The sequence below is a fragment of the Lynx rufus genome, unplaced genomic scaffold (genome assembly GCF_022079265.1).
Source record: "Lynx rufus isolate CCGP_SWC_20201006 ecotype Redwood Valley unplaced genomic scaffold, mLynRuf1.p SCAF_10, whole genome shotgun sequence".
Lineage (NCBI taxonomy): Eukaryota > Metazoa > Chordata > Mammalia > Carnivora > Felidae > Lynx > Lynx rufus.
Window position 1 is genome coordinate 8,269,344 of NW_025814824.1, and position 26,554 is coordinate 8,295,897.

Below are 26,554 nucleotides of genomic sequence, written 5' to 3' on the forward strand. Positions count from 1 at the left end.
TAAGGATGGGAATGAAGATCTTTATAATGAGAGCAATGACATTAAATCACATCACGTAAAATTCCTTTTCATGGAATTTGGGAAATTATTTTACCTTTATTATTTAGTCTTCACACAAAGCTCGTGGAATAAGCTCAGTGTTTTCATTTTACATAGTGAAAAAAAAATGTGACTCAGTGCAATTAGGTGCTTGGAGTCCCTAGGTGAGTAAATCTCAGAGATAAGAACAGAACCCAAGTTAATTACTATTGTCCCCACCCTACAGCTGCCCCAACGCCAAGACCTGTTTAACTTGTAAAAGAAGGAATAGCAGGTCACTTCCCAGTTACCTATGTATGAAGCTTACGAGAGCCTGGCTGCTCACCATGGCCCCGCTTGCACAAACTAAGCTCCCTGTTGACTGAGCCTGCCTTGCACAATGTGGGAGGAGCAACAGTGGGCTTTGGAGTCAAATTTAATCTCGGGTCTTAATTCTGGTTCTGCCACTTTCTAGCTATGCATATTTGGACCTAAAGTCTCTGCCTTGTCTTTGTGCCAAGACGCTGGTGGTGACAATGCTTACAGTGAAGATTATGTGAGATCTCTGGCACATACGAGGTGAATCACCCACCTCAAGAGTCACCCACAGGGGGCGCCGGGGTGGCTCCGTCCATTAAGCAGCAACTCTTGATTTCCGCTCGGCTCATGATCTCATGGTTCGTGAGTTCGAGCCCACATCAGGCTCTGTGCTGACAGCGTGGAGCCTGCTTGAGATTCTCTCTCTCTCTCTCTCTCTCTCTCTCTCTCCCTCTCTCCCTCCCTCCCTCCCTCCCTCTCCGTCTCCCTCCCCCTCTCCCTCTCTCTCTCTGCCTTCTCCCCTCGTCTCTCAAATAAATAAACTTAAAAAAAAAAAAAGAATCACCCACAGGGACATTCCCTGACTTTCCTGGAATGCCATCAAGGGATACAAAATGATTCGGGGAGTACAAGGTTTATGGGGAATGGGGCCTTGGACATAAGTCAAGAGTTTTGAGCTCTGTGCTAACCCACCTGCAAAAAATTGGTATGGGGCCATAGTTAAATTCGTCTTCTATCTCCGACCCTCATATCCTCTTACGTCTCAAGAGGCATTCTATTAAGTAGAAAGAAATGGAGAGCCTTGAGAACATGAGAGAAATAGAGGAATGGCGTTGCGGAACCTTTTTACAATGCTCAAAATGGGTTTTCCTAATCCTGTCTTTTTTTTTCACCCTTTGTAGCTGATGGCGTCTGTGTCTTTAAATGCTTACTCAACAGAGACACGGAATGTTGCCGCGTGGGGAAGGAATCCGTCTTGATCACTCTGGGATACAGCAGTGCTCTGTTGAAGTTTGAATCTCACGCAGGTAAGTTTTGCGCCTGTGGCTTTAATGAGGCCGAGTCTCCTGATTGGGTGACTTTGCTGTTACTGATTGGCTGGCTCTGGCGGTGTGTTTCCTGATGTGAGCTGTCATCAACCGAGACCCGGCTTTGAAACCGGTGCTTACCTGACACCGTGGCTAGAGAGAACAACCAGCCTTTTCGTCGACCATGAGAATGCTGTAATTCTTGGCCCCCCTTTTGGTCCTCCTCCATCCAGAGCTGCGGGAGAGGCCAGGAAGGATTGTCCCGGTCGTTGTCACTTACTGTTGCTTCTTCTTGAAGAGGAGGTTGCTTGCAGAAATGTGGCGTTTCAAGTGGAGTGCCGTTCAGAATGATTCGACCTTGTTTTTGTCTTTGAATCATCAGCTGAACATTTTTAGACTCCGGACGACAAATGAACAGTGGCAGGGAGGTAGAGTATAACCGGAAGTGTTTTAAGAAGGGACGGAAAGGCCCTCTGGAAGATTGTGAATCTGATCAAGGAAATGAAGGCTATCAGTGCCTCAGGTCTACCTTAGGTGGACGATGGTCATTTTTTTTAGCTTGGATATAAATTGATCCTTGGTGTTAATCCAGACAGTGTAAACCATTAGGTTTGGTAAATAGTCTCCTCTGGTTAGCTAAAATATCCTAAGCTGTTTCATAACTACTTGGGATAAAGAAGTTAACCTGGTTTCTTGTTTTGAAATTCCACTCATGCAGGAGTCAGCCAGAGTGAGGAACATATCACGTGTCTGTCCGTCTCTCCATTCTCTGTTCATCCATCTGTCCATCTTATTTTTATGATGCATTTCAGAGGACATGATAATAACCAGCACATCTAAGCCCCTCTGGTTTTCAAGGCCACATGTTACGGGGATTCATCTTCCCAGTGTAGGTCCCTGTGTCTGGGGTGCCTGGTGTGATAATCTGTTTCTTTCCCCTCTCTGTGCCCACATTATCCCTCCCTCCTACAGACAGTCCCGTGGGTCAGTTTGGTTCCCGACCGCGTCTCCACCTTTCCTACCCTCTTCAGTGTGGCCTCTTCTCTACATTTAGCTGTGGAGACTCTGTTCTGCCAGTGTTCGGGTCATTTTCTGGGTTAGTCACCCTGATGTGGGTGTTATCTAGGTGTATCCATGGGACAAGTTAAGCCCAGGATTCTCCTACTCCGCCACCCTCCCTGGAAGTCTCTAATTAATTTTCAATATTAATCTTGGATACCACAACCTTTTGTAGTCACTTACTAGTTCTAGTAGTTCTCTTTTAGATTCCTTAGAATTTCCTATGTTAAAAAAACAACTGTCGTGCTCGCTTCAGCAGCGCTTATACTAAAATTGGAACGATACAGAGAAGATTCGCATGGCCCCTGTGCAAGGATGACACGCAAATTTGCGAAGCGTTCCATATTTTTAAGGGGCACTAAGGAATCTACCCCTGAAATGGATGTAAATTTAAAAAAATTAAAAATAAAATAAAATAAAAACGAAAACAAAAACAAAACTGTCATCTGCAAATAGAGATGACTTTCCCTGTTTTCTGATCTTTATGCCTTTTATGTTTTTTTCTTGACTTTTTGAAATTCTTGTGATTTCCAGTACAATGTTGAATAGATCTGGGAAAGCAGTTGTCCTTGACATTCTCCTGATTGTAAGGAAGTCCTCTTGTCACCATTAAGTATAATGTGTGTGGTCTATCTTTTGTGGGTGCCAATGATCACATCGGGGAAGTTTATTTCTTTCCCTAGCTTGTTGGAAAATTTTATTATAATTAGGCATTAGATTTTGTTAAGTATTTTTCTGGATCTGTTGAGACTATCATATTGTATAAATGTAGAGAATTACCTGGAATGAAATAGTTTGCATAGAACTGGTATTAATTCTTCATTAAATTTTTGATAGGATTCACCTGCAAAGTGACTGGGGCTTAAGGTTTTAGCAATAGATTGATTTAGTAGATATAGGACACTTCAGATTTTTTCCTCGTGTCGATTTGATGTTTTATATTCTTCCGTGGAATTACTGCATTTCATCTAAGATGTCAGATTAAAATTTCTTCATAGTTTACGTGTTATCCTCGTTTTTTATCATTGTTTTTAAAGTTTATTTATGTATTTTGAGAGAGACAGAGACAGCATGAGTGGGAGAGGGGCAGAGAGAAAGGGAGAAAGAGAGAATCCCAAGCAGGTTCTGTGTTGCCATTATAAAGCCGGCTGTGGGGCTCGAACCCACGAAGACATGAGGTCAAGACCTGAGCTGAAACCAAGAGTCAGACACTTAACCGAGAAGCCACCTAGGCGCCCCTCCACGTTATCCTCTTCATAATATTTATTATAATTTCTTTTTTCCTGATAATTGGTTATTAATGTCTGATCTTTCTTTTTTTTGATCAGCATTGCTAGAGGTTTATCAATTTTATAAGTCTTTTCAACAAATCAGCTATGGGTTGCATTTTTTTTCTCTTTTGCTTACCTCTTTTCAATTTCATCGATTTCTCTTTATAATTTTCTTTGTTTTTTTATTCCGTGATTTTGCTCTGCCCTTGTGTTTTAACTTCTTACAGTGAAGCTTTAAGTTGGTATTTTGTCCTTTTATTCTTTTCTAGTATAATTTCCTGAAGTCGTTAACCTTCCACTAATTCTGGCTTTCCTGATATATAACCAGACTTCCCTCTGTTGCATCTTCGTTGTCATCCTGTTCAAATACATTCTGATTTCTCTTCTGATTACTTCTTTGGTCTCTGAGATATTGAGAATTATTTTAATTTTCAGATACTTGGAAGTTGTGCAGATCTCTTTCCGTCATGGAAGCTGGACATTCTAAGTGTTGTGCTATTGAGTGTCTGGATTCTGCTGACTTCCTTTACGGAGTATTAAGGTTTGTTCGCTCAGATGGATTAGCTAATTTTAGGTCAGCTTGATTCTTGTGAGACTTGCTTTTTAGCTTTGCCTTGGCCGGCTTAGGGAAGTCTTTATTCTAGGTCTAGTTTCGACATGCTCCTAAGGTGTGTCTGATCCTTGGTTTCTGCTGTTACGTCTTAATTGTTCAGCAAGGTCTCTCCACTCTGGCTGGAACTAGAAACTCTCCCCACCCTGTGTTATCTCTGGGAATTGTTCAGCTTAGAGCTCTCTCATAGTTATTCTTGGCCCACTGTGGTTTTGACCATCTTCTGGGCATCAACCCTACACATATTTTATTTAAGATTTATTCAGCTAGAAACTCAAGGGGAGCCCTATGCAAATATTTTTAGTTTTTTCTTCATATAGAAAGAGCTTGCTTTCGAGTAATCGGCCTTAGAAATTCCAGCAGCTTCAGCCTTTCTGAATACCAATGTCTGTATCTTCCACTCAGCAAGATCTCTCCGTCCTGGTTTGCTTTCCAGACCATGTGCTGCAGTGTGGATAATGTCTCTAGACAGAAAACCAGGCTAATTGTAGCAGTGTCCTCATTGGTTTCCCTTCTGGATCACAATTTTGCATTGCCTGTCTGTTCTCTGCTGTCTGACGGTACTGTTTCATGTATTTTCCTTGTTTCATGTAGTTTTCTTGTTTCAGTGGAAGGAAAAGTATGGTACCAGTTAATCTGTCATGATTATGAGAGGAGTGTTCCCTGTTTCTTTCAAAAGAAAGAAATTCACACACTCAGAACACTTCACATTTCCCGGGCAGTAGTCATGGGTATTCATGAAAAGCCAGAAGCAATCAACATTTTCATTACTTTAGCATACATCCTAGCTCATTTGTACAATTACCGTACAACCCACAAATCAGAGCCTTCTGTCCTGCAAGCCAAGAGAAATGAGTTTCAACTCACAAAATATTTGCAAACGTTTCCTTCCCTTCAGTGGTAGATCTGCCTTTTTGACTTTGATATATCTGTGACGCATGCCAATGACATATTTCTATGATCTTCCCGAATCTTCCTATGATCTTCAAGGGTACTTTCAAAAGATTGGCCATAGACACAAAGAGTTACAGTTACAGACCCTATTACAAAGCCATTTGTTCCTGCCACGAACGGCGAAGGGTGAAATTTTATCCGACTTGCAAGCTAATAAGTTAGTTTGCCACTGTTTCATGAATGCTGACAGAAGGCACGAGACTTCTGGCTCAGAGGTAAGGAGTTAATGACTCCGAGAAAGAGCAGTAGACAGAATGTCAGCATACTGTTAGTTTTCTGAGCCCCGATACCCAGAGGCAGGTGCAGAGGATCCAGTAGGTGTCTGACCATGCAATGTATGGTATGTAATGGCATGTAATGGTATGTAATGGTATGTAATGGTAGGCATTACAGGAGAGGAACAGCAAGCTTGGAGAACCCGCTGTTTTATAGCAAGCAGTAAGCAAGCTAAGCTCTTTGCTCCAGAGGAAGATATTATTTCATACCTGAAGGTTGATTGTTGCATACACAACCCTGAGAAACAGCCCAGGCAAAGAGTAGTCAAGGCCTTGAACTCTTGGCATGCTAAGTAAGACAGGAGTCCCAGAAAGAGGCCTGCAGAGGAACTACTCCCAACACTTTTTCTCTGTGAGGAGGAGGGAGATTTTCTCATTTACAAACACCCAGAGAATGACAGTCTTGGAAATTTCATTCATAGGTCACATTGAGTTGAACAAATGCATATGTGAACAACCTTTGCAGCAAAGACAGGCACAGACAAGGCAGTTTAGAATGTCTCTTATAGCTAAAAGAAAATATCAATAGTGAAGGACATCCCACAGGGCACCTCTCTTCACAATTCTACTGAGACAGGCCCCTGGTCTTGGTAAACTAAACGCCTGATGTAGAGAAGCAGATGCTTCTGTCATTCAAGGTAGCCCCCAAAGTGTAGACCAACAGCACCAAATGAAAATGAACACCAACCTCTCGGCACTTTTCATTTGTTAGAGGGGACCAGACATCCATTAGGTAGAAATAATTCAAATAGGCTTTGGGCAGAAATAAAAGCAGATATCCAGACAGCAAGAGACGAAAAATAATTTAGAAACAGACTAAGTCAGTACAAAATCACTACGTTAGTACAGTTAGACTCACCCTAGAAGCCAGAGAACATGGGGCTGGACCTGCTCGGCTTATAAAGTGCACGGTTCAAGCAATGCAGCTTGGAAGGTCTGGTGGATAAGTCTGCGTGAGCATCTCAGTGAGACCTCCGTGTTAAAAGTCAAACAAAGAAGCCAAACTTAATAAACATTTTTCGAGGACCGAGCGGAGTTATATCTGCAATAATAAAACATATGTGAGGGGGTCTGGCTTTCCCAACAGCTGGCTCCCAGATGAAGAGAGAAGGCCATGTTTGTGGGTCAAATAGAACATTCTGCGGTTCTAGCTGGCTTACACTTGAGTTGGGTGTTTTTTTGTTTTTGTTTTAAGGTATTTTTTGTGTTTTGTTTGTTTTTTTGTTTTTGTTTTTGTTGGGGTTTTTTGATCACAGCTTTTAGAAACTCTTTATTTTCTGTCAAGCTTATTTCCATTTTCTGGCTGAGCAGCTTAAGACCACTCAGTGGTCCTTGCAGCCACTCAGCAGCCTGAGCAGTGGGCGCTGTGGTCCGGTCCTCCGTGGCAGGCCAAGCGCCCACGTCTTGAGCAGACACTTAGATGGGCATTGCCCTCAGTTGTTTTTGTTTTTTTGTTTTTTACTTTTTAAAAAAATGTTTATTTTTGATAGAGAGAGAGAGAGGGAGGGAGAAAGAGTGGGGGGAGGGCAGAGAAAGAGGGAGACAGAGGATCTGAAGCGGGCTCTGTGCTGACAGCAGCAAGGAGCCCGATGTGGGGCTTGAACCCATGAAGCATGAGATCATGACCCAAGCTGCTCAGATGCTGAACTGACTGAGCCACCCAGGCCCCGTGAAAAGCTGTCAGTTTTAATAAAGGCAAGTAATTCCTACGTTCGATAATGAGAATCAGGATGTGGCTTATCTCAGGATGCAAATGTTTTAGAATGTTTGTCAAGAGTTCACGACTTTCAGGAAGGCAAGGCTTTAAGCAATGGAAAATTGTTCTGTCCTATATAATGGGACATAATGAAGCTAAGGGCACAATGTCATTTTTACACCATACACGTTTGACCTGTCACATAAGACACCGTCTACTTGAGGGAAGATTAAACAGATCATCTTAGTGATGAGGAAACTGAGATTCAGAGAAGATCAGTCACTTTCTCAAGGTCATATGACTAATAATTAACCGACCACGGATTGGAATCCCTAGCTTCCTGACTCCAAAGCCCACACACTCTTCCCACGCTCTCGCACATCCTCCCCGATGACACCTGGGTAGTTTTAAGAAAGAAAGAAGCCAGGGAAACAATGAAGAGAGCTTGTGCCACAAGAAAAATACAAGGAAAGCCTTTCGTCCAATGTCTTCACACTTGGAACACTTAATCCTCGAGGAAACATACTCGTAAAGCCCACATGGAGTGCGCGTTTCTACAGTATCCGTGTTTCGTGAGGGTACTGTTCAGAGTTGGTACAAAAGTCTGAGCAGACCTGGGGATTTGATGTTTCAGGGACTCTCAAAATTGAGGCTGCCTTTCATTTTCCGGACAAAACCTTTTCTTTAATTCTTTATGTTGTGGCGGGGTAGAAATTTTGAGATGCCAATAGAAAAGGTCTCAGGGTTCCTGGGTGGCTCAGTGGGTTAAGCGTCCCTCCTGGGCTCAGGTCATGATCTCATGGTCCGTGAGTTCGAGCCCTGCGTCGGGCTCTGTGTTGACAGCTCGGAGCCTGGAGCCTGCTTCAGATTCTGTGTCTCCCTCTCTCTCTCTCTCTCTTGCCCCTCCCTCACTTGCACTCTCTCCCTTTCTCTCTCTCTCAAAAGTAATTTAAAATATTTTTAAAAATTAAAGAAGAAACGGTCCTAAGAAATTGGGATGAATTTTACTCCCTAGGATATCCAATGACCAAATATTTTCTATCCACCACCCGTACTACTTCCCGGCTTCTTCGTGAAAGAAAGTATCTTAAAGAGCCTAGATAGTGATGAGGCCAATAATGGGAGTCGGCTGCCCTGATCCTACACGAAGCCCTCTGTACATGATTTCTAGTCACTTACCAGACAAAGTGGGGGGGGGGGGAGAATCACCTGACCTTTTTCATTACATTCTCTGAGACAGGGATTTGGGGCTCAGTAATGAAATCCAGGTTCAATTTGCTTTTACCTGATATAGAATACAAACGATCAAGGTTCTCCTTAATCTGTTGACATCCATCACAAAAGCAAGAGGAACATTTCTAAGTAAGGAGCCCATAAGTGGGACCAATTCTGATACAAATTTTTCATCAGTTCAGTGCGTCACTTATATTTCAGGAATGAGCATAATGGCCTTGACCGCCCCCCGCCCCCGCCTTGCTTTAGAACGCTGGCTCTAATCTCTCAGTCTCCCTGGTTCTCCAAGAAGGAAAAAATAATTGCTATCAGGAGTTTCAGACTGGACTTGAGAATTTTCCCACGGACGCCTCCTAACCCCTTTGCATTCTGTGGTTTATGTTGTCTCTTGACTGCTCTCCATGAATCCCTGAACCACACCGATTGCAAATGCAGGTGTTTACGGATTGATGGGCTTCCTCGGTTTAATCTAATAATAGTTTTCAAAATCAGTGAAAGTCCCCGGAGGAGTTAGTTGCCTGTCTGATTTTCCTGGCCTGGGAGACTCACGGTAAGAACGGCCGTCTCCTCACTCTGGGTCTGTCAGTGCACGTTATGAAGCGAAAGACCGGAGTCCCCAGCTGTCGGAAGTGGTGGCAAGGGAGGGCCAAGCTGGCTGTCGCCCAGAGGGTCCCAGATGGCCCGGGTCCCTGCTGGCAGGGGGGTCTTGATTGTCATTTGTCAGCCTAGGTGTTGACAGTGAGCTGTCGGCTGGTGTCACTGCCCATCAGACACAATTGCTGAATTTTTGAGATGTGCTCGGCTTCTCCGGAGTGAGAGAATGTGGCATTTGAAATGTGAGGCTGCTATTTTAGATTTAGAAGTGAGTCAACAGCTGCCAATTATCTGTAACTTGGGTAAGAGAGAAAAATCCAACTTTATTGGGGAGTTGACCTGTATTGATAATTAGGTGGCATCTCTGGGAAAGAAAGGATCAAATACTCAAATATGTCTGCGCGAGGAGTGTTTTTGCCCTTTTTCTCCTTCTTCAGAACTGTGACTCCGTGATCTCCAAGGCTGATTTCGTCACATGTCCCATGACCTCCGGGAATCTCAGAGACCACTGTGAAATCCAGTACATTTAAATTCACCGCGTTTTAGAAGCAGTGGAGATAGTTAGTGACAGATGCCAACGGAGAAAAAATGTTTAATTAAATGGACTTGGGGTAAATTCTGTGAAGCAGTAGTCTCTGCTAGTGGATTTGCACTAGGCGTGTGCAAGGTTGACATCCTGTTCAGTCATTTATGCATCTGGCAAATATTTATCGAGAGTCTCTTCCGTGCCAAGCACACATTTATGTGCTGAAGACAGAGTGCCGAATAAATAGAAGTCCTTACAATGATATAGCTGACATTTATCTCAATGTTTATTTGTTTTTGAGAGAGAGAGACAGAGCACGAGTTGGGGGAGGGACAGAGAGAGAGGGAGACACAGAATCTGTCAGCGGAGAGCCCGATGCGGGGCTCGAACTCACCAACTGCGAGATCATGACCCGAGCCGAAGTCAGACGCTCACCCAGGCGCCCCGTGGCTGACACTTGAAGAGAAGGGCACAGACAATAAATAAATGAAGAGTTATAGTGAAGTTGTGTGTGATAAAGGCTGAAAAGAAAAGTAAACCAGGGAAAGAGGCAGAGGAAGACGGGGGACTAAGCATGTGTACCGTTTGTAGGTAATTTGCGGGGGAAGCCTCATGGAGAAGTGACATTTGAGTAGAGGCCTGCCGTGCAGGACGGGGAGCCTTGTGCAGATCTGGACAAGGCGGGGGGGGGGGGTGTCCAGACTGGGGAGCAGAATTACACTGACCGTGAGGCAGGGTGTGTCTGAAGAAAGGCACTAAGAACGGGGGGCCTAGATGAAACGAGGGAGAAGGAGAGGGGCGAGGTCAGAGAACAGAGGCCAGATCAGGTGAGATGTTGGAGGCATGGTGGGGATCCTGGTTTCATCCCAAGGGAGAATGAGAGCGTCCGGAAGCCTTGAAGCGGAGGCCCAGCTTTGTTGTGAGCATTATGCCATTTTTATGCGCATTTGCCAAGCGTCATACTTCCGTTCATTGTGATTGTCACAGCAGCCGTGTGAGGCCGGCGTGTTATCACTCTTGGTTTCCATTTTTAAGCAAAGACACCGAGGCTCACAGACAGGAAGGAAGGCGCCCAAGTGACAGAAAGAAAATGCAAGGCCCGTGGACCCAGCTTCTAAGCTGCCCTTTTCATTTTTCACTGGTTGACGCTGAACGTAGAAAACTCGTACCTTGAGTTGGGATGCTAACGACAGACACGGCAAAGCCGGCTTGTGTCAACATCTCACTCATGGAGAAAAGGAAATGAAGAAAGACAGTGGTGGACCTTCTTCTAGGAGTTGGTGAATCATGGGAAAGCTTTCCCATTTTTTTTTTTTATTTGAAAAACATTCCAGTTTACAGAGAAGGTACGTGAACGTGACCGAGAACTTCTGAGTACCCTTTAAGTAGAGTCATTAATTTACATATTTTCTCACATTTGATCTCTTAAACCCACACACGCTGTCGCTTTACTTCTGATCTATTTGAGTACTTTGGGCTTTACCAGGTATAGCCTGATGCTGTGTCCTTCTGTAGATACCCCATTAGGGAGCACTGAGGTCTCTGCCTCTTGTTGGTAATAGGAATTTCGGGCACCTGGTCAACATGTTTTCCCGTTTCTTTACTGTTAACGTTACCGTGCTTTCCCTGTTCGTCGTGACGAATAAGCATTTGGGGCAAAGGTACTTTGAAATTACATAAATGGCCTGCTCCTCCTCAAATAGCCCGAATTTAGTATGCATTGATTATCCATTGCTTTGGGAACACGGTTGATTTTTGGGTACGTTACTCTCATATCCTGCAGTCCCACCAAGTCACTTAGTTCTTGTAGACTTCTTTTGTAGATTCCTAGGGTTTTCTATATAAGTGATCATGTCATCTGTGATTAGAGACAGTTGTACTTCTTCCTCTCCAATCTGTACCCTTTTTATTTCTTTTTCTTGCTTACTGCACCAGCTAGGACCTGGAGGCCAGTGTTGCATAGAAGAAGTGAGCCTAGACATCCTTACGTTGTTCATGACCTCAAGGAAGACATTCAGTTTTCACCATTAGCTGTAGGTATTTTTATAGACATCCTTCGTTGGGTTGAGGAAAGTCCGTTCTGTTCCTAATTTGCTAGTCATGTCCATCTTGAATTGTGTTTTGCAAAATGTCTTTCTCGATAGATGAAGATGAGAGTATCATTTTTATTTTTAGCCTGTGAATAGGGTGAATTTGATTTTTCGAATGTTAAAACAACCTTGAATTTTTGAGTGAAAGCTCATTGTCACGATGTGTGTTTCTTTTTATAAATTAGATGTGCTAGAATTTCATAAATAGTTTTTGTGTCTATGTTCTTCAGGTGTTTCTTTGTAGTTTTTAAAAATGTCTTTGGGGGTTTTGGGGGTGGCTCAGGAAGTTGAGCGTCTGACTCTTGATTTCAGCTCAGGTCATGATCTCACGGGTCGTGAGTTCAGGCCCCGCGTTGGGCCCTGTGCTGACAGCGTGGAGCCTGCTTGGGATTCTCTCCCTCCCCATTCTCCCTGCCCCTCCCCTGTTTATGCTCTCTCTCTCTCTCAAAATAAGTAAATAAACATTTTGGAAAAAATAAGTAAAATGCCTTTGTCTGGTTTAGGTGTCAGATTAATGCTGGTCTTGTAAAATGGGGGCATGTTCCCCAAACTAGTTTTGTGAGCTCTTTGTGTGGAATTTGACATTGCTTCGTTCTCAAATGTTTGTCAGAAGTAACAACGGAAGCCAAATGCACCTTGAGTTTTCTTTGTAAGAAGATATTTAACTACAAAGGCAATTTATTTTATATATAGAGATCTAGTAAATATATGTACTGTTAACTGAATGAATTTTACTTATTTATGTCTTCGTGCAATTTTTCCATTTCACTCAAGTTGTTAAATTACCTGCCATTATGTTCCGCGTAATCATTCTTTGTATTGGTATGATCTCCCTCCTTATATCAATAACAGCTATTTCCCCACCTTGATCAGCCTAGCTAGAGACTTAACAACTGTATTCAGCCTTCCGGTGAAAGAGTTTTCGGTGTCGCTCATTTTTCTCTATTTTGTTCGTTTTCCATCTTCTTGACTCTTTCTCTTGTCTTTATGATTTCCTTCCTTCTGATTACTTTGATTCTCTGGTTACTCTTCTCCCTCTCCCTTCTTAAGGTGGATGCTTAAAGCATTAACCTAAGTGCTTTCTGTTTTTCTAATAGACACATTGAATGCTACAAATTTTTTTCTACACACTCTTCTCTGTACCTCCCATACATTTTGGTATGTTGTGTTTTCCTTGCCACGCAGTTCGAAATAATGTGTTGTTCTTTGGCCCGTGGTTTTTCCTTTTTGGTCCATGGATTATCTGGAAATAAATTGTTTAACTTCCAAACATTGGGAGACTTACCACATACCTTTCACCGTGCTGGTTGAATTCTTTTATGGTCTGAGAACATGTTTTGTTTCAAGTTTGTTGGAGTTTGTTTTAGGGCCCATAGTATGGTCCATCTTGGGGAATGTTCCATGTGTTTCTGGAAAGAGTACGTGTTATGTTACGGTCAGCTTGGATTTTTCTCTAAATGTCAGGTAGTTCAAGAACTTTAGTGATTCTTGGTCTACTTGTCTATCAATTATTGAGAAAGGAGAGTCGTAATTAGCAACGATAGCTGGATTTTCCCTATAGTTGTGTCTGCACCTTTGCTGTAGGAAAGTTGATATTCCCCTGAGCATTTCTGCAGTGATGCTTCACATAATGACTCAAGAAAGCAAAAAGTCAAGACTCCGAGCTTTTAGCAGCCGATTTTCAATTTTTTTCTCTTTTGGGGAAAACTCATATTCGCTTGAACCCAGCTGGAGCCTGGCCCCCTCCGTGCCTCTCTGCCCTCAAGATTTATTATAGGAACGTACTCTCTGGTCCCCATTTCTTGTGGAACGTGCGCACAAAATACCTGAATAGTACTCAAATATTTGTGGAGGAAATGGCATTAAGTCTTGGATTTGCTTTAAAATGTCCAGCCAACAAAACACAAGACACACGGCAGTAGAAATGAACGGAGATTGATGAAGTCTCAGTCAGCTTTGGATCTGGATGGTAGAAATCTTTTTTTTTTTTTTAATTTTTTTTCAACGTTTTTATTTATTTTTGGGACAGAGAGAGACAGAGCATGAACGGGGGAGGGGCAGAGAGAGAGGGAGACACAGAATCGGAAACAGGCTCCAGGCTCCGAGCCATCAGCCCAGAGCCCGACGCGGGGCTCGAACTCCCGGACCGCGAGATCGTGACCTGGCTGAAGTCGGACGCTTAACCGACTGCGCCACCCAGGCGCCCCTTATTTTTTTTTATTTATTTATTTTTTCAACGTTTATTTATTTTTGGGACAGAGAGAGACAGAGCATGAACGGGGGAGGGGCAGAGAGAGAGGGAGACACAGAATCGGAAACAGGCTCCAGGCTCTGAGCCATCAGCCCAGAGCCCGACGCGGGGCTCGAACTCCCGGACCGCGAGATCGTGACCTGGCTGAAGTCGGACGCTTAACCGACTGCGCCACCCAGGCGCCCCTTATTTTTTTTTATTTATTTATTTTTTCAACGTTTATTTATTTTTGGGACAGAGAGAGACAGAGCATGAACGGGGGAGGGGCAGAGAGAGAGGGAGACACAGAATCGGAAACAGGCTCCAGGCTCCGAGCCATCAGCCCAGAGCCCGACGCGGGGCTCGAACTCCCGGACCGCGAGATCGTGACCTGGCTGAAGTCGGACGCTTAACCGACTGCGCCACCCAGGCGCCCCTATGGATGATAGAAATCTTTATACTACTCTCTGCGAATTTAAAAATCATGAAAAAAAATTTTAAAAATGATACATGGGAAAGTCCATTAAAATATGATTTGGAAGGGGCGCCTGGGTGGCTCGGTCGGTTGAGCGTCCGACTTCGGCTCGGGTCATGATCTCATAGCTCGTGGGTTCGACCCCTGCATCAGTCTCTGTGCTGACAGCTCAGAGCTCGGAGCCTGCTTCGGATTCTGTCTCTCCCTCTCTCTCTGCCCCTCCCCCACTCATGCTCTTTCTCTCTCTCTCTCAAAAATAAATAAACATTCAAAAAAAAAAAAGAATGTATTGAGACAGCATGTGTTGATTTGCCTGTTTTCAGGGTCATCAGATCTACTGGGATGTGTAGTCAGAGGCAATCTCTTACATCAGAATGGAGTTAAAATCTGCTTCTGATAGTTTGAAATTCAGCAGTCATTTCTCTGCAACACAACTTGTTGGTAAAGAGGTTGAGTGCCGTGATTCAGGTCTCGGGGCCCGAATCACGGCACTCAACCTCTTTACCAACAAGTTGTGTTGCAGAGTCTAACGTCCCTCTCCAGCACGTGAGTCAAGGTTTCTCTGCGGAGAGAATTGAAGATGCCGAAATATGTGCGGCGATGGTTCAGGGGGTAAGGAAACAGTTGCCCGCAAGTCGCACGTACGGTAATGGCTCCTGTCGTGTGAACAAGAAGCACACGGGTGCTTCCCGGGGTTCCCAGAAGGAGGAGCTGGAACAGCCCTTGGCCTAGAAACACCGACAGCTCTTTGGCCACGTCTCAGTCACCCCTTTCCACTGTGCCCCGTCGAGAAATGGGCTAACCCTTTCTTCTGTTGTCCACACCTGTAGATTCTGCCCAGGGTTTAAGGCTTCTCTTCTCATCAGGCTAAAAATTGTTTCTTTTTTTCTCTCCACCATGACACCATTGACGTTGGAGGCCGGCTGATGATGTCTCTGTTGCCGGGGGGGGGGGGGGGGGGGGTGGGTGCTGTGCTGCACCCTGTTGGGTTAGTCTAGCAGCGCCCCGGCCTCTCCCCACTAGATAATCAACAGCACCGCCGTCCCCAGTTGTGACATTGTCCCCTCTCCAGACATTGCCCAGTGTTCCTTGGGGGAGAAAAATCACCCCTTGTTGAGAAGCACCAACCCGGAAGCCTTTTGAGGTTTCTGTGGGTTTGACTGCGGGAAATAAGGAAGATTAAGTTTCAACAAATAAGCTGCTTTCTGTCCTTCTTCTCGTCACTTACTTGACCAAGAGCCAGAGTTTGTGAACTGTGGACCAGGCAGATGGGTTTACCAGATGAGTTACATTTAGCCTCCAGGGTGACTTTGTGTTTTAATTAAACCTGAAGGCACTTACACTAGGTCTCTACTCTCCAGCCCTGTTTCTTTATAGCCGCTGCTACTTTCTAGAGATGCACACACGTGGGCCCCTTCACCTACTTACGGAACCTGTCTGGCTCATGAAGCATTTGAATGTGCCACCTTTGTAAGGTGAGGCCATGGTGGAAAAGGCAGGGACTAATATATGTGCTCATTGAGCAGACTTCAGAGCCACTGCGGTGCACATAACACTTTGTCTAAACTAGGGGAAAAAAAAAAAACCCAAAAACCTCCTTCCTTAAGACAGTTTTTCTTTCGTCTGCCAGAAAGTAATCATGATTTTGCTAGGGAAAAAAAATACTATTGACTGTCATTGGCTAAAGAATTATAATAAATTAATCAATCTAAGTATTTCTGATAAATAATCTAGTTCCTAGGTTGTGCAGTGCACATCCTGTGCAACCATACGTGGCAGTCTTGCATAATTAGGTTAAGGAAGGTCTGGATTCCATAGGGAAACCTAGAATTAGGCTTTCCTGGGAATTTCATTAAACAATAGGGTTTACAGAGGATCTTTGAGACAACAGGACAGATCATGGAGTGAAGGTAAGATCACTATTATATATATATATATTTTGTGGCTAAAGGAAAATAACTTCTCTTTATACCAGTCACATGTTCTGACTGATACCCTATCCTGGACCAATCTTGGGGGTGTGAGGATGTCACTCAAGGAGGGCATGACTGAGAAGGAAGTAATAGCAAAGGTGCCATCAGGAAGAAATAAAGAGTTTCCATGGCTGCTAGAACTTTGTGCTCACGCAGAACTGATCCTAAGAGACTGTTCTTTCTGGGCCTGAAAACCATTTCTCTGATTAATGATTAACAGTTGTCTAGTCAGGGTTCTCAAGAGAGACGATCCCTACATCTTCATGTTCTTAATTTGACATTAATTTATTGCTATTTTTCTTTCTTTGCTTCATTCACTCTCTGTGTTTATTTATACAATAAATGTTTTTGAGCACCTTCTGTGAGCTTGCACTATCATAGATCCCTGCTCTTGTGGAAAGACCCATTTTCCAAAAGTGACTTCAGCCCAGGCAGCCACTTCACAGAACCCCTCTCGATCGAAGATAATTGTCGTTTGTTCAGATTCCACTTTAAAGTTTATTTTTCATTATTATTGTATCTGGGGCGAAGATATTATCAATACAGCTGCTGTTAGCATTTTGGCTTCATTATTTTCAGCATTTTTGTTTTGTATCCGTCTCTAAATGGTTGTGATTGTTGTTTACGTATTATTTCGTACCCTGCTATTTTCATGTCACATTCTGTCGTCAGTATATTTCCCTGTTTGTTAGTCTTTATAAGCATCATTGAAAATACTTGAGTGATATTCCACAAACGAGTTCCTATAAAATACTTGCGTGATCCTTTACAGTAGGACATTGAAATGATTTCTGTTTTTCAGTATAAATAATAATCTTGCAATTCTAATTAGTAATAGCGACATTTTTCGTATTACAAATAAATAAATGTTTTTGGGTCCATAGCTTTTGGATGGTTTCATTCTGCCCAATCCCCAGGCGTTGAACAAATGTGCCAGAGGATATGAAGTTTTCTTTCTTGCTCCTGTACATACGCTGGGTTGCTTTCCAGAACACGTGTTCTGGTTTATGATGACTCTAGTGGGGTTTCTGTGTATTGTTTCATTGAAACCTTAACATAATTGGATGTTGTAGGTTTTATTAATTCAGCTGTCCTTTTTTTTTTTTTAATGTTTATTTTTGAGAGACAGAGCATGAGTGGGGGAAGGGCAGAGAGAGAGGGAGACAGAGAATCCAAAGCGGGCTCTGTGCTGACAGCAGAGAGTCCGACGCGGGGCTCAAACTCGCAAACCATGAGATCGTGACCTGAGCCAAAGTCAGATGCTTAACGAACTGAGCCACCCAGGCACCACTAATTCAACTGTCCTAAAAAAGAATACATCCGGGGTGCCCTGGTGGTTCAGTCATAGAGCACACAACTCTTGAGCTCAGGGTTGTGAGTTCGAGCCCAACGTTGGGCATAGAGATTACTTAAAAAAAAGAAAACAATTAAAAAATAGTGCATCAGTTGAATTTGCATTTCACTGCTTTCTGTTGATGCGAAATTGGGGGAGATTTTGTTAGAATCCCAGAATTTGAACTCGGGACACTGGGTGCGATCGGATCTCTGCCTCTGGAAGACCCTCTACTCAGGCAGTGAGAAGAGCTGTGCACGGATATTTGCTCTGTTGTCGCTCTCGCGGCCACGAGATAGGGTTCCCCTGCCATGCTTCCTTCAAGTTAGGCGTGGAGGTGAGACTTGCCTTGGCCAATAGCTGTGTCCTTTCTCTCTGAAGGTTTTACAAGCCCGTGTGGCCATTGTCATTTTCTGGTGTTTTGCACCCACCGTCCTGAGGCACTTTCTTGCCTGGGGTCCTTGAGTGAGAATAACGTGAAACAGAGACCCCTGTGCTGACCGGACGTGGACACAGAGCCTAAATTAGCAGCAGATGCTGTCCCACACCTCTGCGATTTGGAGTGTTAAGAGGCAAACAAGCCTCTTCTGTGTGATTCAGCCACCACAGCCGGTCCACCTGCCTGTGCTGCTGCGACATCGTGCGGCTGCCGCGGGACCACAGAACACGCGGCAGCTCCAGGAGTCAGATGCTTTCCCAAATAGGGAAAGAGTTTGGTATTTATGTATAATCTACTCAATTCCGAGCAACAAAGTGGGTGACAACATTATGCCATCTGCCAGCTCAAATTATTTTTGTCCTCTCAGATTAAAAATTGTTTTAATATTCGGCAGGGAAGTGACTTAATGCAGGTTGGCTTTGGGCAACTTTGTAAAAATTGCTTTTCCTTCATGACAGGCCCGTAAAAGCGAATAATAATAATAATAATAATAGGTAACATTTACTGATCATTTCATTATGCTTCAGGGACCGTGGCAACAGATTCCCTTTATTTCCCTTTGCAACACAATGAGGTCAGTGCTATTATCATCCCTGGTTTACAGATGAAGAAACTGAGGCTCAGGGTGATTGTCACTTGTCAGGGTCATTCACGGGTTAGTCACGGGTGTACTAGGATTTGAACCCAGGTCCGTGGGGCTGTGTGCCAGCCCCTACGTGACAGGGGCCACATTGTGGCTTCCCAAACTTTTCTCAAAGCCCCACACGGGGCACATTTTGGTTCTTCCAGACCCTTGTCCTACCACCTTTTCCTGTCACCCGCCTTTGCCATATATGTGATCAAAGATTTTATCCCGTATAAGAAGTCTGTCCAGCCCATGCTGAGCGAATGGGCACTGTGCAGGCTCGAGACACGAAAGTCAATGAGCTGCTATTGCTTCCCTCCAGAGGCTTTATACGTTGGAGCAGCTCCCACCAAGAGCAGTAAGGCGTGAGCCACGCATGTAGTGTTTAAAAAATATTTTTCCATATTTTGTTAGAAATAATGATAATGTAAAATTTACCATCTTAACCATTTTTAAGTGCAATTCCGTGGTGTTAAGTACACTCGTACTGTGCCACCATCACCAACATCGGTCTCCAGAACTCTTTCCACTTTTGGAATTGTAAGTGTCCTAGTAAACATGTCTTTGAAGCCAAAGAAACAGGTAAAATTACTTTTAATAATCTGGTTTAACCCAGGAAACCCAAAACATCGTAACTTAAACACGAAACCAGTGCAGAAAAATTGTTAATGCAATGTTTCATGTTCTTTTTCTCTTGTGCTGTGCTTTATGGAATCTCCTAGATTGCATTTGACACTTAGCAGCACATCTGAATTTGGACTGGCCGCATGGGAAGGGCTCTGTTGCTGCATGGGGCTAGACCTGTTGTGTCGCTCAGTGGGAAGCACAAAGGCAGAGATTGATCATTTCAAGGTAATAAGGAGAAAGATGGGATAGAACATCCCTGGGGCACTGTGGGAGCACAGCAAAGAGACACCTAGTTCACTCTGGAGCTCTAAGGAGGCTTCTCATATGGGCAAAGAACAGTAAAAGACACGAGATCCACGGCACAGAGACAAGCCATGCAAGGAACTGCCCACACTGGTGAGAAGCCAGTGCGAGGCCGGCGGGAATGAGGCCGACTGGCTTCTAGGGCAGAATGGGGCACAGTCAGGAAGGGCTTTGTATGGAAGCAAAAGAGTGGATTTTGTTTGCATGACCCCGTGCAGCCTTACAGTGTCCTTTCCTACACATGAGGTCATTTGGGAATGGCATCAGCCTTCGAACGAAGTAAGCATTTGTGGCTGATTGCCACAGACTGCTAAGTGTCTCCTTCTTCTCTTCTCACCTTCTTCCATGTTGTCAGAAGTCATATACTGTTAGGGGTGATAATGAGCATAGCTAACATGCACCTCCCAGCCAGCCTTGCAGATAAAGAGGGGAGCTGGAGTTATTTGATTGGGTTTCTGGGAAATCTCCTTAACACGGGCTGTTGGCTACTTATGCATTGCCCCTTTCAGTTTCTTGCTGCCTGGGATGTATACATGATTGCTGTGAGGCACCCTGAGGATAGAAAGTATGTTTTTTAAATTTATTTATTTTAAAGTTTATGTATTTATTTTGAGCGAGTGAGAGAGAGTGTGTGTGTGCAAGCAGGGAGGGGCAGAGACAGAGGAAGAAAGAGAATCCCAAGCAGGCTCCATACCTTCAGCACAGAGCCTGCTGCGGGCCTCAAACCCATGAACCGTGAGATCGTGACCTGGGCCGAAACCAAGAGCCAGACGCTTAACCGACTGAGCCTCCCAGGCGCCCTGGAAAGTATGTTTGGAACACATCACAGGGGAAGGGTACATGATACTTGCCTATGTATGACTGTGGAATGACTCCACCAGCCCTGAGCTGCCTCGTTCTGGACTTCTTTTATGCGACAGAAAAATAAATCAAAATCACAGTCTCGTTGAAGTCATTATTATTTGGGTTTTCCGCTGTATGCCGATAAACCCAACTCTGAGTCCCACAGGACACACAGCCCATCGATTAACTCTCTAAGTTCATTTTGCAAAGGAGCTTGCCAAGGATCTGAAAACTTCCGCGACCTGGTAAGGATCAGGCAGGAAGCTATAGGGTCAGAGGTGAAACCGAAGCCTGGGGGTTCTGGCTCCAGAGCCTCTGCTTTATCTATTGTAAGACTTTGCTGTCCAAGGACGTGCTGTCTGTTACCTCCGGCTCCTCTCGCGGCGCGTTTTCGGGTAGCCGTCCTGCAGAGGAGTGACTGGAGAGCAGCAGGTCACAGCTGGTGACATCCTGTACTAGTAGCTCATCGGAACTGGTGACTCGTGCGGTGACCACTGTGTTCCAGCTCCTACTGGGGCAGGGGTGTCGTCTGTCTTGACCGTCTAGCAGGAGACCCATAAAACGTAGGGCTCTCCCTCCTCTTGAGCCTCCTGCCACAGAGTTGATTTCTTGCCTTTCATGCTTCCCAGCCGCTTCTGCTGGGCCCTCCTGGCTGTGCAGAGAGGAGGCTCAACCAGGCCCTTCTTGTCCTGCCAGTACAAGATTGTGCAGGCATCTGGCTTGCCCCTCTCCCTTCCTGCCGTTTGCCTCCTGGCTATGTCACTAGTCAATTAGCATCCCCAGCAGAGGGTGGGGATGCTCAAATCTGTCAGTTCTGCAACTTGTTGGCATGTCTGCAGAGAGCTCAGCGGGAGAGGGGGTTGCTGACTCAAGGCTAAATGCGATTTTCGTATCATCCGCAGAGCTCAGTCATCCGTAAGATCCTGATGACTTGCAAGGTGGCCAAATCAATCAGTGGTTTATTGAGCATCCTCACTGACCTTCAGAACTCCCGTTAGCAAAACCGCCGGTCCCCAGAACTCCCGTTAGCAATCCCTCCGGTCCCAGTGCCCGTGGCCGAGCACCTCGTGCCCGCCTCACTGGTTCCAGGTGTGGCCAGGTTGTCAGCCTGGCCATGGGTGGTGGCGCCTCCCGGCTGACCCGACACTCCTCACTCTGATTTCTCGGACCTTTTCTGCCAATCTGCCTGCACAGCTGGGCCCAGAAGCATGTGTGCTGCTTACCTGTGTATCTAGAGATGGGATGACGAGGGGCTGGCCAGTAAATATTTTAGGTTTCACGGGCCATGTGGTCTTTGTCACAGGTACCCAACTCTGGCGTTGTAGGCGCAGAAGCAGCCATAGATGATACGTGAAAGAATGCGTGTGGCTGTACTCCGGTAAAATTTAACTTAGGGACGCTGACGTTTGAATTTCATATCATTTTCGTTGGTCACGAAGTATTCTTGTTCTGCTTTTTTTAAAAAGATATGTGAAAATTGGGGGCGCCTGCGTGGCTCGGTTGGCTAAGCATCCGACTCCCAGTTTCGGCTCAGATCGTGGTCTCGCGGTTGGTGAGTTCGAGCCCCGTGTCGAGCTCCACGTCGACAGCTCAGAGTCTGCTCTCTCTCTCTTTGTGCCCCTCTCCTGCTCATGTGTGCTCTCTCTCAAAATAAATAAGTAAACTTTAAAAAGTTAAAAAAATATGTGAAAATATAAAAACTATTCTTGGCCTTTGGTCTATACAAAAACATGCCAGAGGCTGGATTTGACCCGTGGGTCATAGTTTGCCTACCGGTGATCTAACGGCAGGGTAACATGGTAACTAAAAGGAGGATTTGTAGGGCGCCTGGGTGGCGCCTCTGGTTAGGCATTCGACTTCGGCCCAGGTCATGACCTCGTACTATGTGGGTTCGAGCCCCACGTCGGGCTCTGTGCCGGCAGCTCGGAGCCTGGAGCCTGCTTCGGATTCTGGGTCTCCCTCTCTCTCTGCCCCTCCCCTGCTCACTCTCTGTCTCTCAAAAATAAATAAACATTAAAAGAAGATTTCTTTTTAAGAGCGTGATTTGTTTTGGTGCAAAGCCTGGTGCTGTCACCAGTCAGCTGTGTAATTTAATTGTGGTTAGTTTATCCCCTAAGGCTTGGTTTCCTCATTGCGAAGAGGGGATAATCCCAGTAAACGAGATGGTGGATGTCGTGTGCATAGCCCAGCAAGCTGTAAGTGTCCCCCAGGGCTGGGCTGGTCTCTGTGGGAGATCCGAGAGTGAAGCAGACAGGGCTGCCCTCTCCAGGGGCTGGGAGTCCGGCAAAGAAGGGTCTGCGCGCCCCGGTCCCTGTCACACAACGTGACAACGTGATCATGGCTGTGACAGAGGCACAGCGGGGACCATCTGTCATCTCCACAGGGGCAGTACAGCTGCTGGAGATTTTGGAATGCTCTGGGTGTTGGCTCCAAGAAAGAACAGACCCACCCACCTGGGACTGCTGCGACAAGGCCCATGCGTGCACCTCTATGAACCCCTGCAGCCCGCCGCACCCCGTGGCAGTAGGGCCCAGCTCCCCCGTCCCCTCGGCCACCGCCTAGAATCCTAATGGGCTTGGGGACCACCTGTCTGTCCCTAGGTATCGACTCCTTTGACTCAGCCTGTAAAGACAAAAGATGACAAAGTGACTCGTGAATGATTAAAACCTCCATATGGTTGGGATGGCATAGTTTTCTAAATTGTTTTCTTTTAGACAACATCCGTGTCACAGACACCCTTCTGAGACCATAACGGTAAGTAGCGGTAACTCACTAATTGTCGATCTTCCCTCCAGAGAGGAGTAAACCCCTTACTTAGCGACAGTCCTGCCCCTTTCCATTTGTTTCCTCAAGTTTTCCTGAGTCGACATCACTCATGAGTCCTTTTGTGTCCTGAATCCTGTGCTGTTCTGTTCCGTGCACGCTGACCCCTTACCCTCTCGAGTCACGTGTTTCATACCAATCGCAGAACTTTCTCACGCTTCGAGTGCAGTTACCTAAGTTCAAGCTTTTAAAGCAGTGATCTTCTCATTCCTTCCTTTTTGCAAACTCTTTTCTTCTGATATCCTTTAAAAAATGCCTGCCGCAGCTCCAGTTACCTTGGGGATTTCTTGTCTCATTTCTGCAGTGCTGCGCTTCCTTTCTGCTCTGTCCACTCTTTGATCTGCCTTCTGCTCTGACAGTGGGAAGGATTTTTGAGGTTACTCTGGAATTCTGAAGTGTGAGAGGAACTTCCAAGTTGAGTATGACATGGAAAGCTTGCCTGGGCAGGGCTGCTGTATAAAATAATTCCACACGACGCTCTTCATAGCCTCTGTGGATGTTTTGTGCAGTGCACAACCTGTGTGGTGATACTTGGCTACCCTGGCCCAGTAGACCGGACTCCTTGAGGCTGTGGTGCACACTTTGGATGGTACTGCTGTACTCATGAAGAAGGAGGGGGACGAAGAGAAAGAGGGGGAGGGGAGAATAGCAGTACTTTTGTAGGGCGTCTTTTGTGCTGGACACTCTTGTAAGCACTTGACATACATTCACTCATTTAATTCGTAAACAGGTGAATTTTATTCCAGAAGTCGTGCCTGGCTCCCACAGTGTGCCAGCCCCTGTCCTGGACAGAGTGGTTCTTTCTTTCACGCAAGCTGGGTTGCAGTCCAATGCGTTTTGGTGGAACCGATCAAGAAGTCACCTGTGATACCCATTGGCAGCCCCAAAGCTCAATGCAAAGATCATTAAAATTGGCATCTGACCCTCCCCCTGTTAACAAGTCCAGCCTCACATTGAGCATTGCATCACCAGGGGGCCCTTCTGTTCAGCTGTCGTTTTCTCCCTAACTCTCTGTCTTGGCCTCTGCACCCTGGAAAACCAGGCCACCTTCCCCACCTGCACTCCCGCTCGGAGACCTCCCTGCCGTGGGCTTTGCTTCCGGCCATTTCCTTCTTCCTCCTCACCTGCTCGCATTCCTCCTTCTACCTTGGCTCGCCTGTCACCTCCTCTAAGCAGCCTTTCCTCCTGGAAGGAATACACTCTGCCTTCTGGAATCTGTGAAGACAGATCATCGTGCAACACTTGGTGTGTAAAAGTGCATTGCTTTGTAGTGTTCTTGCGCGCGCGTGTGTGTGTGTGTGTGTGTGAGGAGTCACGTATTCCTCAGGGTGAGAACCTCAGTTCTAACTTTGTTTATAGCCCCTCCACAGCCCCTCATCCTGTGCCTAGCATACCACAGGTGATCAGCGAATGCGTTTGGATGAGGAGGTGCCTCACCACCAGCCCTCTGGCCACCGCGGCTCAGGTTGTTCAGAGGCTTGCAGCCTTCCGAGCAAAGCTGGCTTTCTTGGCTCCCTTCCCTTGTGCCGGTGTGATTTCCACGCTGGACCTTCGGTGAAAACACCCAGAAAGGGCCCTCCTCCCCTTGAGTCATTGTGAAACGAAGAGCTCCCCAGCGAGGACAGCCCTTGCGGCCACTTGGATAAAATTCACACCTATGTCCACTCGTTTTCCTTCTGTAGAATAAAATAATTTCCAACCCGAGCTAACACTGAGTGCTTCCTGATAACGCGTGTATGTAAATATACACATTTACAAGTGTAAATTGCTTACATACGTAAGCAAGGAGGAACGTACTTTTGTATTGTATAAAATATAAATCGGCGCATGCACACGTGTGAGTAAATATAAACATACTCAGCCACAACCCCGGGGGATGGGTGTTCTTTGCATTCTCATTATACAAAGGGTGGGATGGAGACACATCTTGAAGGAATCTGTCCACAGTCACACAACTAGTAAGCAGGAGAGGCAGGATTGAGAGGAACCACCATTGGATGCCAGACAGGTTAGAGTGAGCCTGCACCCTTGGTATCTACAGTGTAGACTTGTAGACCGTACTTCCTGGGATTTGAGTCATCTGTGGGTGCGTGTACGTGTGTGTGTACCTGTGTGCGTGCGTGTGTATGTGTGCGCCTGTGTGTGTGTACCTGAGTGTGCAAGAGGCTGGAAACAAATTTCAAGCGCAGTATTTTGTAAACTTGATATTCTTTTTTGTTTGTTTCCTTTGCTTTGTATTATTTCGGGATCTCCCCCTTCAGCTTTATCAAGGTGTAATGGACATAGAACACTGTGTAAGTTTAAGGAGTACAGTGTGGTGATTTGATATCCTTATCTGTTGCAAAATGATTACCTCAGTAGGGTTCATTCACCCCTCCATCGCCTCAAATACCATTTGTTTGTGGTGGTGAGAACATTTAAGGTCTCAGTGTCTTAGCAGCTTTAAGGATGCAATACTGTATTGTTTGTTTTTTAAGTTTATTTATTTTTGAGACAGAGAGAGACAGAGCATGAATGGGGGAGGGGCACAGAGAGAGGGAGACACAGAATCTGAAACAGGCTCCAGGCTCTGAGCCATCAGCCCAGAGCCCGACGCGGGGCTCGAACTCACGGACCGCGAGATCGTGACCTGAGCCGAAGTCGGACGCTTAACCGACTGAGCCACCCACGCGCCCCTACTGTATTGTTAATGTAATCATCCCACACTGTGCATCAGATCGCCAGCCCTGGATCGTCTTTATAGCCAGGACTTTGTATCTTTTTTCCACATCTCCCCATTTCCTGCACCCCCAGCCCTGGACAACCGTCATTCTACTCTCTGTTTCTGTGGGTTCAGTCTTTTTAGATTCCACGTGTAAATGATACTATCTCTTACTTGCCTTTCTCTGTCTGGCTTATTTCACTTGGTTTCATGCCCTCAAGTTCTATCCATGTTGTTGCAGACGGCAGAATTTCCTTCTTTCTCGTGGCTGAATAATATCCCGTTGAGTATATGAACCCTATTTTCTTTATTCATTTATCCATAGACAGACACTTAGGTTGGTTTGGCGACCGTGAATAATACTGCAGTGACCTGGGGGGGGTGCAGATATCTCTTCAAGATAGTGATTTGACTTTATTTGGATATATACCCAGAAATGGGTTTGCTGCGCGCTACTTTTTTAATGGTAGTTATTTTTGAGAGAGAGAGAGAGACAGAGACAGAGCACAA

General features: G+C 45.4%; 1 protein-coding gene, 1 long non-coding RNA gene and 1 other non-coding gene across 3 annotated transcripts in view; all 3 read left to right on the plus strand.

The window, feature by feature from the left end:
- Positions 1–26,554, plus strand: part of LOC124505204 (histone-arginine methyltransferase CARM1-like) — a 248,552-nt gene that overhangs the window by 95,333 nt on the left and 126,665 nt on the right. The window contains exon 2 of the mRNA XM_047071071.1: positions 1,239–1,364. Within this exon, the coding sequence (XP_046927027.1) occupies positions 1,239–1,364 (126 nt within the window). The remainder of the gene's footprint in view (positions 1–1,238; positions 1,365–26,554) is intronic.
- LOC124505498 (U6 spliceosomal RNA) lies at positions 2,667–2,773 on the plus strand. Its single transcript, XR_006960668.1, has one exon. It is a non-coding gene; the product is annotated as a U6 spliceosomal RNA (small nuclear RNA).
- Positions 10,626–25,036, plus strand: LOC124528122 (uncharacterized). Its single transcript, XR_006966096.1, has 3 exons — positions 10,626–10,928; positions 22,904–23,274; positions 24,703–25,036. It is a non-coding gene; the product is annotated as an uncharacterized LOC124528122 (long non-coding RNA).